This window comes from Stegodyphus dumicola, chromosome 1 (genome assembly GCF_044657685.1).
Source record: "Stegodyphus dumicola isolate Sdum_Otavi_A_Nest chromosome 1, ASM4465768v1".
NCBI classification, from domain to species: domain Eukaryota; kingdom Metazoa; phylum Arthropoda; class Arachnida; order Araneae; family Eresidae; genus Stegodyphus; species Stegodyphus dumicola.
In genome coordinates, this window is record NC_140768.1 from 267,993,213 (window position 1) to 268,009,516 (window position 16,304).

The 16,304-nt window shown below is 34.1% G+C and overlaps 1 protein-coding gene across 4 annotated transcripts in view; it reads right to left on the bottom strand.

Moving 5' to 3' along the window:
• LOC118185726 (AN1-type zinc finger protein 4-like) overlaps positions 1-16,304 on the bottom strand; it is an 85,546-nt gene continuing 69,242 nt past the window's right edge. For all 4 annotated transcript variants that reach the window (XM_035355631.2, XM_085806670.1, XM_035355630.2 and 1 more), the window contains exons 10-11: positions 14,153-14,307; positions 1-208 (exon numbers count right to left, since the gene is read on the bottom strand). In XM_035355631.2, coding sequence (XP_035211522.2) covers positions 73-208; positions 14,153-14,307 — 291 coding nt within the window. In that variant the 3' untranslated portion in view covers positions 1-72. The remainder of the gene's footprint in view (positions 209-14,152; positions 14,308-16,304) is intronic.

The following is a 16,304-nucleotide window of genomic DNA, read 5'->3' on the forward strand; positions in this document are numbered from 1 at the left end:
TAAAATTAGAAAACATCTTTATTTTTAATAAAATATACAAAAAACAGCTATTTAACTAATTATAAATATTTGTCATATCTTTGGTAACTTTGAAGCAGCAACTACAGGATTATTTAACTGAAGTATTCGCCGCCCTTCTGTTTTGTAATCATATGAGCAATTGTGAACTTCTGCATACCTATGAGAAGCACAAAAGTTTTTTCCACATCTGAAAAATTAAACACACTTATGTTTTTCTGCAAAATAAATAGCAATTTTTGATCAGTTATTCATAAGAGAACTATTTCTTAAGATGAATACCCATAAAATATTATGTAGTGTTCTATGATAATTAGCCAGTTACCTTATTATTTTTTTGCACTTTCACTTAAAACATTAAACTTTCACATTAAACTTGATTATTTACAAGCGCAGAGTTTGAGAGAGAGAGCCTTTTGCAGGTATAACGCCATGCATCACTCTACTACAGCTCTCTATGATTGAATCACTTCAATTGGTTTTGCTATGCATAACTGAACAAAAAATTTTATAACTGCATTTCATTTCGTATTTAATATTTAAATTTGATTTCAGCATTTGTTCTGAGTTTCCTGCAAGCTGCAGAGATTTGATTTTATGCTATTATTACTAAATCGTGGAACCATAAAGCTGGTTAGCAAATAATAATAATAAAAAAAATATTTTAAATCTGCTTCTAAGTTAATGTTATTCTACTTAGAAGTAAGGATGGAACAAAAAGTTCTCCAAATGTATTTACATTCTCTGAGTTAATATTTAGAGTAATGTGGTTTGGTTTATTGAGATTATGGCAAAGCACACTAGGGCTATCTGCCTAAGGGGAGGGATGCCTTAGTGGAGGACTTTCTAAGGGAAACTGGCTTATTTAAAGTAATGTGTATCTGCGCAACTAAATTAATGACTTTGTGATTAAGAACTAATTTTAATTATGAATGCTCAAAAGATTGAATGAAATAAAAAACTTTCACAACAATCTAGATTTAATTCAATTCTAGGCTATACATGTAAATGTAAATTTTACTTTAAAATCTTCATTCATATTATAGTAATTTATGTAAATAATTGTATTTATTTATTTTGAATTTGTTTCTATATATTTTTGCAGTGTTAGATATTTTCCTATTCAAATACATTTTGCATGATAATATCTCTTTTTATATATTCTGTTGAATCTTGAATTTCTATTTTTACACTGTATTTGCATGTATTATATGGAATAACTTTTCTTCAAACAACATTTGGGTTACAGGTAAGATAGCCTCCTACACAGTGTTCACAACAATGTTTGTCATCAAGTCTGCAACATTTGGTGATTTCTAACGAAAATGCCAGAAACAGAGTTTTCAGAAAACTCATTTTCGAAGTTGTAGGAGTGATTTTTCCCCCCTGGATGATTTTTAGATATGTTTACCTTCTTGCTCGAACAAAGGTGTGTGTGTGTGACTACAAAGTTTCAACGAAATTCCCACAAAATCAAAAGCTGAAGCTAACATTCTTACTTCCATAGCTTTTATAATCTACACTGGTGTGCAAAAATTAAGGACGAAGTCAAAAAATTAGCATATCAGCTGAACGAAGAGGCAGAGCGGACAGAAAGACCAATCAGGAGATTAAGTAAGGTGATGTACAGTAGCACATGCGCAGATATGCAGGTAGACGTAATGGGGGAGTGTCTGAGTAGTATAAAGCATGTTGTCGGTGTAAGATCAGTATTTCTGGCAAAGAGATAGCACGCCGTATAGCAGTTAGAATCACACCAAGTTGCTGCCTCAGCGAGAAATGGCGGATAATCAATCTGTTAGACGACATCTGGATGCTTTTACCCGAGGTCGAATCATTGGGAAGTTGGAGGAATGGCGCAGTGTGACAAGTGTGGCTGCAGAGTCCGGAATTGCTCACAGCATCGTTTCACGACTTTGGAGACAATTTCAAACTACAGGAACAGCTATCCAGGGGTTTAGTAGTGGTCGTCTACGAGGAACCACACCCGCAGATGACCGGTATATTGCCTTACAGGCCAGAAGAAACAGGCGGCAGACAGCGGGAGAAATCGCTAGACACACGACACAGGCGACTGGACGACCGATATCGCGTTTTACCGTGGCCAGAAGACTGCACGGTGGTGGTCTGTTTGCACGATGCCTTGTACGGTGTGTACCTCTAACGCCTGCCCATCGGAGAAAGCGTTCTCTGTGGTGCTGGGAACACCGGAATTGGAGAGACAATGAATGGGGACAAGTACTCTTTACAGATGAGAGCAGATTCAGTCTGAGTAGCGATTCTCATCGCATACTCATCTGGAGAGAGCGGGGGAGCCGCAATCATCCCTCGAACATCATTGAAAGGGACAGGTATGGAGGTGGCGGTGTTCTCCTTTGGGGAGGCATCATGCTTGGTAGTCGTACAGACCTTCACATCTTTGACGCAGGTTCTGTCAACGGGACCCGTTATTGTAACAAGATTCTTCTTCCATATGTGCGTCTTTTTAGAGGCGCTATGGGTCCGCAGTTCCTTTTCATGGACGACAATGCACCATGTCATCGCACAGTAGCTGCCGAACAGCTCTTGGAGAGTGAGGATATTGAACGTATGGATTGGCCGGCACGATCTCCGGATCTCAATCCCATCAAGCATGTATGGAATTTTCTATGCAGACGCTTGGCAGCTCGTACCTTACCACCAGTAACGATTCCGGAGCTTCGATTGGCGCTGCAAGACGAATGGGCAGCAATGCCTCAACAACTCATTGACACCCTCATTCTCAGCATGGGCAGATGCTGTGAAACCTGCCTATCAGTCAGGGGAGATCGTATCCCCTATTAAAGACCAGATGTTTTTTCTGGACACCCATCACAGGGATGTTTCGGCCTTCAGTCGCATTGCGCTCCATGCTACTTTTTCAATAAAGCTTCTTTTTATCCCTCTCATTTCTCTTTTAGTAAGTGTTGCTTACATTACTCATGTCCTTACGTATTGGGGATCTTACGGTATTAAATGTGTTGATTTGGAAAGCTTTTGTACAAAGTTATATTGAAAAATCCATCTCGTCCTTAATTTTTGCTCACCAGTGTATAGCATACATTCATAAATCTATAAAATATTTCGCACAGTCATGCAGCAGCTTAATTCCATTGTAGAACCTATTTTTTAGAAAACTATTTAAGTCTCTGTTTATGGTTTTCTGAATCTTTCAGTGCTATTAAAATAACAACTTTTGAAGTCAGACTTTCTTTATGGAAGAGAAAATAGTCTGCAGCTGCCAAATCATATGAATAAAAGGATGATTGAGAATTGTGAAAGTAACTTTAGAAGAATTTTTGTTTTAAAATAACAATTCTTTTTAAAAAGGAAGATACATTATATTTTAAGGACTAGATTGGATTATTGGAAAGCACACAAGGCCTAACAGATGAGATGTTCCCATGAAGGAATTTCTAAAGGAAAGTGGCTCATATTCATGGAGAAAAGCATAGAACTCATGGAGAAAAGCATAAAAACTGTCATGAAACCAATCAGTTTGCCAGGAGAATTCTCAGCATGCTTTCCATTCAGCCTCTAACAGGCCCATTACAAGCTATAGAAAACATTAATTTTTGTTAAATGCAAACAAATTTTGGAATATTAAAAGTTGAACCAAGAAAATGTTATTAATTATTTATTTATAGCTTTGTAGATTGTTTGATTTGAGGATAAGGCTCTGATAATTTGGCAACAAGGTGACCTGTCTTGATATAAGTGCCCTAATTAAAGCTCATTTACTGTATTTATTTCCTTTTATAGGAAACCCATTTAGTTTTCTAGAAACACGTATTTTGAATGAGAGTGGCAATGGGTGTTTCTTTTTAATGAAACAAAATATTTGGCACCATAAGCGACAAATATATCATTTAAATAAGAAAAATAAAGCAAATACAATAGAAACTGTATTCAATAGGCCTTTATCAACCAATGTCTTGGTTAATCAAACCTGCCATCAATTCAAAGAAAAGATTAGGAAAATGTATATTAGAAAAAATAAAGAGAAAGTCAGTAACATTTGCAAATTATCAGTGATTAATCTCTTCGCATACCTTATCAGTAAAGGGTCATTTAATGACCTTTCTACAGTTCATAGGTAAAAATTTCATGTGCTAAAAGTGAAGGTAATATTAACTGACAATTAATTTGCAGATACTATTAAAAAAACAGGATGATATTTCCAAATGGATAAATGTCGAAAACAGCAAACCAAACTTGATCTTGAGTGACAAAGAAATCAACCGTAGTATAGATTCGAAAAGCAATAAAAACTGCAGTGATGCTGAGTACGATGATAAAATGGAAAATAGGAAAACAGCTATGCTGAAGTCTCGCTTTTGATTTATTTTGATTATTTCAAAGCACACAAGTGTTCTCTACCTAAAGCGAGGGATGCCTTCATAGAAGACTTTTTAAGAGAAACTGGCTCATATATACATTACACATAGGGAAAGCAAGAAAACTTTCATTTAGCCAGCCATGTTCAACAGAACTTGAACCTGGTTAACTACCAGTATCCAGCAGTTTTACTGCTATGCCAGTAATAGGCGTTGACGTATTTAGAAAAACTGAAAAAGTCTGATACTTCTCTTATGGATCTTTTATTGAACAACTAGCAGCTTCGCTGCCAGACTTCGTCTGGCTTTTAAATATACTGGAAAAATGGCTGAAGGGAACACCACACGTTAAATTTAAAAACTGCGTAGAATTTTACTCTGCAGAACAACTTCATAAAAAAAAGTTATTATGTATAACAAAATTACAATGAAATAAGCAATATCCCTTAATACAAATATTAATTATCCTAATAAATAAATTAACCAACTTCCCTTTGCAAAATCTTAAGAACTCAAATGGTATACAATGAAGTGACAAAAGTCATGGGATACCTCCTAATATTTTGTCGGTCCTCCTTTTGCCTGGCAAAGTGCAGCAACTCGACATGGCATGGACTCAACAAGTCGTTGGAAGTCCCCTGCAGGAATATTGAGCCATGCTGCCTCTATAGACGTCCATAATTGTGAAAGTGTTGACGGTGCAGGGCTTTGGGCACGAACTGACCTCTCAATGATGTCCCATAAATGTTCAATGGGATTCATGTTGGGCGATCTAGGTGGCCAGATCATTCGCTGGAATTGTCCAGAATGTTCTTCTAACCAATCATGAACAATTGTGGCCCGGTGACATGGCGCATTGTCATCCATAAAAATCCCATCGTTGTTTGAGTACGTGAAGTCCATGAATGGCTGCAAGTGAGCTCCAAGTAGCTGAAGGTATCCATTTTCAGTCAATGATCAGTTGCACCAGAGGACCGAGTTCATGCCATGTAAAAACAGCCCAGACCATTATGGACTTGAACAGTGCCTTGCTGACAACTTGTGTCCATGGCTTCGTGGGGTCTGCGTCACACTCAAACCCTAACATCAGCTCTTACCAACTGAAATCATGACTTATCTGACCAAGCCACGGTTTTCCATTCGTTTAGGGACAAACCGCTCACAAGCCCACGAGAGTCGCTGCAGGCAATGTCGTGCTGTCAGTAAAGGCACTCGAATCGGTCTTCTGCTGGCATAGCCCAAGGAAGACAAATTTTACCGCACTGTCCTATCGGACACGTCCCTCGTACGTCCCACATTGATTTCTGTGGTTATTTGACGCAGTGTTGCTTGTCTGTGAACATTGACAACTCTACGCAAACGTCGCTGGTCTCGGTCGTTAAGTGCAGGTGGTCTGCCACTGCACTGTCCATGGTGGGATTTTATGCCTGAAATTAGATACTCTTGGCACACTCTTGACACTGTGGATCTCGGAATGTTGAATTCCCTAACGATATCCGAAATGGAATGACCCATGCGTCTAGCTCCAACTACCATTCCACGTTCAAAGTCTGTTAATTCTCGTCGTGTGGCCATAATCACGTCAAAGCCTCTTCACATGAATAACTTGAACACAAATGAAAGCCCTGCCATTTATACACTTTCTACGCGATACTACTGCCATCTGTATATTTGCATATTGCTATCCCATGACTTTTGTCACTTCAGTGCAAAGGAGGTTAAGAACTTTGCTTCCTAAAAATATCACTCAAAACATTTCAATATATTATTAAAAACAGTGAAATGAGCAATAAATGACATAAAAGAATGGAAAAAACAAAATATTCTGAAAATCAAAGTATAATTAACAATATTTTATCTTATATTTTCAAGAGAAAAAATTACAATGAAATAAGCTATATCCCTTAATACAAATATTAAGTATCCTAATTAAAAAATTAACCAACTTTCCGTTGAAGAAAACACATCATGCAAAACTTTTCAATATCTTACAAACAGTGAAATAAGCAAAAAATAACATGAAAGCAACTCAAAGAACATAAAATTCCGCACAGAATTTTACTCTGCTCAATATCTTACAAACAGTGAAATAAGCAAAAAAATAACATGAAAGCAACTCAAAAACATAAAATTCCGTGCAGAATTTTACTCTGCTAAAAATGACAATGAAATATGCCAATCTCTTAAAAACAGTGACATAAGAAATACGATGAAAAATCGTTGCCAAACCCATATTTCTAAAAGAATGAAACTATTCAAAATGATGTGATTTCCTCAAAAATCTATCAACAACAATAAGAAAGGAAAACTGTTGCCAAAATAACATTTTTAAAGATGTGAGAAGTGTACTCGGAAGCTTCATTTAAAAAATCTTTTAAAAATACAAAATATTATCATTTTTCCAAAATTCTTTTTGTAAAAGCAGTCACAAGGATGAAAGTTTAACATGTCCAAAAATCAAAGAAAAATAAACTGTACATTTTTAAAAATAAACTTTTTTAGAAAAAATCCCGTTGAAAAAGTGTTAAGCTTCCTTTGTTAAATAAATTCGTATTTAATCGATTTTTTGAAACACAAAATTTATTTTAAGTTCGTAAAATAGCCAAGTGCCTTCGTTTCATGACGATGTGAAAATGGAGTATGTAGAGTAAAATCTCGCTTTCCTATAGCCCATTATGTCTCAAAATGACGCGATTTCGTCACAAAACATAAAATAAAAAAAATTCTAATTTGAATTTCGAAAAAATCGCTTTGAGGTTGTATACAGATGTACCTATGTACCAAATTTCATAGCCGTGGGTCTATTAGTTTAACGCGCAGCGCGAACAAAAGACACACACACAGACAGACTCCTTATTTTATTATATGTAGAGATATCTGGCATGATAATATAGTAACTGATGGAATTACAAGACTTAACAAAAAAGGTAAACAAAAATTTTAAATCTCTCACAAAATGCATATAAAAAGTTTGGCAAATTTTTTTTCGTTGAATATTTTTTCATAAAATAAATTTTTAATAGCCCTTCTGGGCAAATTACCGCTTTGGGCTAAAAATTATAGTGATGAAGCTGTTCATTTGCATATACTTACAGACTCATTTCTCCCTAGGATTAATGCATTTCTGTCACTAAGTGTTTCTCAGTTATCGGTCACTAAGTGTTTATCAGAACATTCATTTTCTGTATCAAGTCACTATTAAATTGTTGGAGTATTGGAAAGCAATATATAACCTAACTGTTTGTGTTTGTTTCAAAATATTTCATATTTCTTAAATATATAATTAAAATTAGAATGTTCATAGTTTTTTCAGCCTTCAAACAATTTTAGCAAAATTACTTTTCTTACTTTTTTAACAATGTAGAAGGTATTATCATCCCCATAATACTTTTCACTTATTAGAGTAGATAGATTCTTATGATATTTCTCTTTGTGCTGATGAATATTTTTAATACAAGATTTTAATGGAAAGAATACATCAATATACATCAATATCGTTTTTCTCTTTTCTTACATATTCATTTTACATTTTTTTTTTTTTTTTTGTTTTGTTTGTTTTTTTGTGCAAAAAGCAATTCTTTGGATTTTGCTGTTGTTTAAAAATTGAATGAAATAGCTTATTAAATAGATCTAGTAAAAGGAAGACATGTCTGTACAAAGCTATATATAATGTAAAAAGCTAATTGTTTTCAAACTTTTCTTATGCTGTTACTAAAAAAAATGGGCCTATTTCATAATCTTTAGTCTGTCAAATACCTCTTTGACAGTGAAAATTCCTTTTTTCCTTTTCTTAATTTCTTCCTCGTTCCGACACGACAATTAGCCAGAAATTAATTAATTTCCATTCACTAGTATATTCAAAATTTTAACAGAGGTTTTCACTCACATAAGAACTTCACAACATACGTCCCTCAAGCATTTCTAGTCTCTCCCTATTCCATAAATTACTTCTCACAAGTTTCGCCGCCTGAAATAATTCAAAGCCCCCGCTGCCGATAAAGAATTTCGGACACACAACCCTTCTGAGTGAGACGCCGAAGACAACACTTTGCCCACTTCCCACTAGAAAGAACGTAAGTTAATTAATCATTTTTCTGGCCTTTTATATCTTCATGTACATTCCGTTTTCTTATTATATATATATTAATTTTCAATTTTTTATTATTTGATTTGTTTTTGCAAAGATTGCATTATATTTCTTAATTTTCTAATGTTTATCTCAATTACTTATATTTCACAATTCCAATTTCCAATGTTTAATTTTTTACAAATAGATTTTAATTAAAATGCATAAACACGAGGGTGTCGGGGGACAATTACTCAAGTAATTTATGAATTTTACAGCATAAATTGCTTTTCACTCAAAATTGTATTAGCGAAAATTCTTAATCAGAATGAGTTCTTTAGTGCTCTGCATTGGTTCTGGATCCCTTCACTTGACAGAAATATTTGGTTAACTTAATTTGCCAGTTTGGCATCACCTTATTACTTGAGTAAAGGACAAAACACCTTCGTATTTATTTATTAATTATTGTTCTTTGAATGGGAGTTGGTTTGTTTCCCTTGAAAAGTCAACTAATTTCCGATCAATGGCAATGATTACTTGCTTAAAATTTAATTTCTTTTTCCAATTGAAATTTTGTTATTCATGATTTAATTCAAGTCCCCGTAAAACATTTTAAACAATTTACATTCAAGTTACTTTAAAACAATTTTCGGAATAAACTTACTACCTATGGGTTCACTATTTTTAGATACTTCTACTAAAATTAATATTAGGAGATAATATAATCAATATTTCTTTAGTAAATATATATATATATATATATACTGTCTGTCTATGGTAAGAACAGCTCTCGCCAGGTTGTCTGCAGGTGTCTGTTGCCGTAGAAACGAGCCCTAACCCATTTTTCATAGGGGTGTCTTGAAGACTTACTTCTGAGTTTGCCACCTTGGCGCATTTAAAGATGATTTGGCGATATTCACATTTTAGTTTCAAGTAAAATTATCATTGACCCTTTGCGTCGACCCCGACATCCAATTTCCGAAAATGAAAATTCGATGGCATAGATAAAGCTTTTGCAGTCAAGAAACGGTCTTTGATTTTGCCGTGTGAGGTACAAGTCGCTGAATTTGCCATCCCTCTAGATGTACAATGAGTAAAAATAAACTTGTAGGGAAATACATTTAAAAATCCGTGTTTATTTTTGAAGAAAAATTTTAATTTTGACATTTAAAAAAATCATGCTATTATTTTGCTTCTTTTTTGTTTATTTGTTTGCTTGCAAAATCATAGATGACATCTTAGAAATCTACTTGATTGCACCATTCTCTGTAATATAGTACAGACGCACTTCATAAATATAAAATAAATTTAATTTTTATAGTTCTCCCCTCTAGCTGATCTACCGCAAACATTCAAAGCAATTTCTTCAGTCTTTAAATGACGTTCTGCTATGTTTTTATTTCAAAATTTTCTGTTAATTTATTGCTTGTGCTTTAATAATGACTAAAAATTTCATCATTAAATGTATGTGGAATCATCTTGAAAGTAAAAGCATTTTTTTACATACCCATGCTCTCAATAAATACTTTTTGCGAACATTTCTTCTTTCCCATACCTTTAAATTAAACCAAAAGCTGGTTAATTTAATGGCGGAAGGAAGCGAAGGTGAATTAAAATCAAAACTGCTTTTTCCTTAATTACCAGTGGTTTGGGTTGGTTTATATGATTACGGAAAGCCCCCAGGGCTAAATGCCTAAGAGGAGGTATGCCTTCATGGAGGGCTTGCTAAGGGAAACTGGCTGTGCGCCCAAAACCGTATCATGTTGCCAACATTTCTTAAAAGCTAAATTGCTGTCAATCCATGTTTCATTGATGTAAACGATGTGGCGTTCACTTGCTCTGAGTTTTCTCATTTCGCGTAAATAATTGTTCCTCCAAAATACAATGTGAGGTCTTTCGATAAGAATTTTTTTTTCCTACGCATTCCAACGAAAATTCATTGAACACAAAACTTTGCACAAAGAGTCTTTTTGCCAAGGGAAGTCTATTTTTTGCCTCAAGACAGGCAGTAATTTCCGCACAGATGGCACTTTCTTTTCTTTGATGTAAAAGTCTTGTATTGTCTGCCGTAGAACGCATTTGTCAAAATCGTCAATTTCACACTTATGATTAGCAGGGCTTTTACATTTCTTTCCAAGTGTATTCAGAAGTTTATTTTCACCCATTGTTGATACTTCGCTCTTCCAAACTTAAGGAAAAGGAACTACTAAAGAGTTCGCCGAAGCTTCAGAAGCGTAAAATTCTGCGACATTATACACGATTTGACGTGACTGAGACTTTAAAGTTTGACCTTTCTTAAACTGGAAGGGCATTTTAAAAAATTGGCGATTAACAAAGCACTACGAAAATCAAGCTAAATAGAAGCGAATTTGAGCAAATGCTAGCACAAAAGATATAACAACGAGAATAAAAATAGCTAATAGTAATAATATAAGGCTTAAGAAAAGATGCGTGCAGCTGGAATGAAGCCGAGAAGACGAATGATAAACTTCCCTTAAGCCAACAGTCGCCAAAAACAAAATAACAATAAAGCAACCCTTGGTTCGTCCCTATTTGAAATATACTAGCCCTGTTGCTATAGTGACCGCCACTTGCCAGACACTGTGGCGGGAGCTGTTCTTACCGTAGACAGACAGTACATGATGTAGATTCTCGTACATTATTGGTGTTGTGCAGTCAGGGGAACAGAAATGAGACAAAATTTTGAATCTAAACTGATATGTTTACTTTAGCATCCATCTCCCAAGTGTTCCTCATGTACATCGAGAAGAAGCGCTATTTATAGATATGTGAGAGTCATGGTGCTCATCCAATCAGCGGTGTTAATTGTGATCATGAGGTGACGCTATTTTCTCATCAGAGTGTTCTAGAAGGACTTTATATAATATGACAGATTTATGAGTTTGGCGATTTGGTGGGTGCCAACAGGTTAATATAATAAGAAAGAAAGGATTTCACAAAAAAATAGAAACAAGAATGTAATATGAGTACAGAACTGCCAAGACATTATTTAGGAATATAATTAGAATTTAATTTAATTAATTGATTTTTATGAAATAAAATATCATTATACACACACACACACATATATATATGTAGCTATGTAGTACCAATAAAGAGACTTAAGTTACAGTAACTTAAATATAAATTAAAAATCAAACTGATTAAAAATGTGGAGTAGATGCAGCAGAACTCCTCTGCACAAACTAATGTCACATAATTATTGGGATGATAATATTTTCGGATAAGATGTGGGAACAATACTTGGTAGTTAACAGAAGTAAATACATGAAATAAAAGTATATATTTGCACAACAGTATATTTAAATACTTGTTTCACAACACATTTAGCCATTTCCCTATCCATGTTTGGCTCAAAGAAATCAACAAATTATATATACAAGTTTATAATATTTTCTATTTCCTGAGTGTGCATATGATGAAGTTCTTACCTTAAGTGTTTTAGCATTCAAGAGAATATACTATGTTTAAAATTTCTTCTTCACTTATTATTCTTGTAGAAGTAAGATCATTATTAACTTCAAATATATTTATCAATTAAAACAGTAATGTGATCACCTTTTGAGTTTCTGCTTACAATGCTGACACATAACCATCTTTTCTCACTGTTTGCTAAGCAATGTACATAGAAGGCAGAAATTTTCTCTTTTGATACATAATCTACTGACATTCACTTGACTACATTTGAAACATATTTTTATTTCAAGATAATGAAAGTTTTTCAAACTCACTGATTCAGTGCTATTTACTTCATTATTTCTTTTAAAATGGCCGTGTAATATCAGATAACTAAAGTTATTTACATGATCACACATATACACATGCATGCACGCATGCATGCAAGTACACCAAAAAGGCAGAGGGAGGAAGAAAGAAAGAACCAATCCAATGAAATCAAAAAGCTATTACTTAAATTTAAGGAAAATTATCAATGATTATGATGGTTGATTAACAATTATAAATTAAGAGTATTGTTTCCCTTGGGTTGGTTGACCTAAGAGGTAATTCTAAAAATGACGAAAGCTTATTTATATTGAAAAATCTTTCAAAAAAGGCAGTCACCTTATTTTTTATGAAATAAAAGAACAGATAAAGCATTCATATATGATAACTTGTCACCCTTCATGTATGTTATCAGATAGATTTTCAAAGGAAGAACATTTTCCTAGTATTACAATTTCCTTAGAATTGTAGTTTCAGATTTATTTTATATCTACTTCACATTCTGCTCTGGTATTTTCCCCGCTCTCGCTGAAATTACTAACATAATGAATATTTGCACCAAGGCCTTTCAATATTAAAGAACAATTAATATTTTTTTTAAATTTCTGGCTTGGGTGCACAGTAGGTTTACAAACTAAAAAGTTGTAGATTTGAAAAATGCTAAAAAGTACAAAAATTAATATCTTTTCCAGAACCATTATAACATCTGGAAGTATTGCTTACTAATCAAGGTCTCAACTTTCGAATTCTCCAAACTTCATTTATTATGCTTTTATAAATAACCAACATAAATTAGTCTTTAATCAACTTAAATTATGAAATAACCAGCTGTAAAAATTATCTAAATCAGATCTTAGTAATAAGAGTTCTAAACAAAAATAAATAAATTCGATACTTTTCCGGTTTGCTGGCGCAGGCGATAAAGTCACCAGTAATGGTATAACCAATGCAAAACGGAATATCCTCGCTGATAACGTTTTACTCCTCATTTTCAAAACAAGTCGCAGCCATTTCTTATCAGATTGATTGTTTCTTTCAATACTGGCATACAACTACATTGAATTTTTACCAGATAGTTCAATTTTATGCCCTAAGGCCATTTGCAGGCGGTTAATTAAGTCAATTAGGATGCAATCACACTACTCACCCGATGGCGAAAATATAGAAAAGGCAAAGTCAATGGTTAAATTCATCAATTCTAATGAGTATGCACTAGTAAAGTAAAGCACTGCGGTTTTACACAATTTCTGAGTAAGCTACTCATACCAATTGAAATAATTCTTGCACTTAAACTCGTATTCCAAATTAAGATTTAACTTGAAATTAATGTAGATAATTACTGAGAGAATTAGATTTTTGTAGCGTAGTTTACTTGAGATGAGATCCCTTGAGGCCATGTGATATGAAATGGCGAATCAGGATGTTGTACCATGAAAGCATGGTAAATTCTTAAATTAAAATCTTTTTACAAATTTATTGTCTTTATTTATTGGCATTTTTACAAAATTTTATACCTTCAAAATACAAAATTCTTAGAACTAACATTTATCAACATTTTTTTATCTGTATACTGTTTGTTGTTGCCAATAAAGTCTACTTTGCGAGATTTATGGGGGCGAAACGGAAAAGTGCCATAAATTCTTATGCCCTTTTTATACTCCTAAAGTGAATGAGCATTGCCAAATTAAGTAAATACATAAATCTGGTAATAATTGAAGCAAAATAAATAAAATTTTACAATTCTAAATAAAGTAATCAGACCATTTCAAATAAGTTTAAACAAAATTAAACTAGTTCCATCAAATGACACGATGCAACTTGACATAAATGAACCAATAAAACATAAAGAAAGCATTGCAGTAAAATATTTGAACTAATATTTTGCAAAACAACATGTAACAACCTATAAAATAATCTCTTTTATGTATTATATTTTATTTATTTATATTTAAGAATAATCAGTTCTTACCTACAAACATAACTTGTGGCTAAACCAGTCTTTTTTGAACACAAACTGCACCTTTTATAAGATTTCTTCTTAGCTTTAATAAAGGGTAACTTTCTTCCTGAATGCGGCCTATTATTTTCTTCTTTAACTCTAAGTGACATTTTTGTGCTTTTTTCCTGAGGAAAAAAAAAATGTACTGAAGAATGACTAGATATTGTCTAACATCTAAAGTGAGCTAAAGGTTTATAGGTGTCATCCCTAGTCATTAATTAATTTTTTTAAAAAAAGTTAACATATACCATTTTAAAATGCTGGAACACCAAAAGTTTAGCCAAGTGAACCATGAGCCACCTATTTCATAACTCTACAACTGTTCATATTGAAATTGTAAAACAAACAGTGTTATTCATAAGGGAAAATGAAATTGATGCAAAACTTTTTTTTAATTTTACAAAATTCATATTGCATGACCACACAAATCTGCAAAATCACTATTTTGAGAAAAATATACTTAACAATTTGGTAACAATCTTTTTAAGAGAAATTAAGATATGATTTCTATATAATATTCCTAGGGGTAAAAAACGGATATATGGTATATTTATTTCCTGGAAAGGCATCTTTGTTTTAGCATAGTTATGGTGAAGGGAAACACTAAGAGCATACATTTAGCTAGCTCCATTTTACATAATTTTCAAAAATTTTTTCTGAAATTTCAAATATTTAATATTTGTAAAAGAATCCAGCCATAAAATGCTCTATGCAGATATAGTAATCGCTATGGAATAGATAGTTATTAAAAGTCATATGATGAAAAAATATAATACCTAATGGTGCAAGAAATTAAAACAAAAGAATTTTGCAAAACATTTAAGAAAGATGTTCAAATAAAAAGGTACAGAAAGTCGCAACAACAAACCGGTTAAAACATGCCCCTTTGGGATAATGCAGTGAGACATCTAGGGCCACAAATGTTGTGTTTGACATGGTTGGGTGCCTGCATGGGATGCAGGAGAGAAGCAGTCAATTGTGTGTTCTTTGCAACAGATGCAGCAGTGCATGTAAGGATGTCATGGCAGTCTCACTGTAAAATTCAATGAGTGAGGAACAGTGAGGTGTTACTAGATTGAGTGTGAAAGTGGTTAAACTGGCTGATATTCATTGCCGAATTGTGGCCTTATATGGGGAAGGTTATGTTTCTTATATGGGAAAGTCAGTGAGAAAGTGGTGCCCATTTTCATGAAGGCCGTTAGCATCTGAGCGATGACTGAAGACCAGGCCAAACAAGCTCAGTAATCACAGCTGACCTCATCGACAAGGTGAACGACTTGGTGAGATGTCACTATGTAAATGTTGGCAGTGATAAAGGAGGCCAGCATTGGAACGGTATGGACAACTGTGCATGACAGAGGTTACCGGAAGGTGTGCATGCAGTGAGTTTGAAGGAGCTCAGCAAACAACAAAAAGAACTGTGTATGGTATTCCAGTATAATAAACACCCTGCTTTCTTAGAGCAGATTGTAACCATTGATGAGAGCTGTTGCCATCACTTTGAGCCAAAGTGGGACAGCATGCAATGGAAGCATCAATCTTCATGTCCCCATAAATATTCAAAGTTGTGCCCTCAGCAGGCAAAATGATGCTCACTATCTTTTTCAACATCTGAGGTCTGATACTTATCGAATTCCTCAAGCATGGAAAAGCCATGAACAGCGACGTGTACTGTGAAACACTCCATAACCTACACAAGTCTATCAAGAGCAGACGGCCTGGGGTGCTTCAGGAAGGAATGATTCTGATCCATGATAACATGCATCCACATGTCTCCAAAATGACACAAAGTGTAATGGCCCTGTTCAGGTGAAAGCAGCTAAGCATCCATCCTACAGCCCAGATATGTCACCCTGCGACATGTGCTCGGTCCACTAAAAAACATCTTGAAGGGAAATGCTTCAAATCAGATGACGAACAGAAGGATACAGTGGAGGACTGGCTCCTGTCACAGCCACATGAATTCTGGGAACAGGGGAATCCTCTGGCTTGTGAAACAGTAGGATAGTTGTGCTCAGGTCTCTGGTAATTCCTTGCGAATAAAGACTTCAGTTATACCAAAGTGTTGTTTTGTAACTTTTTATTTGAATGCCTTTCATAAACAAGGTTATTTTACAGTTTA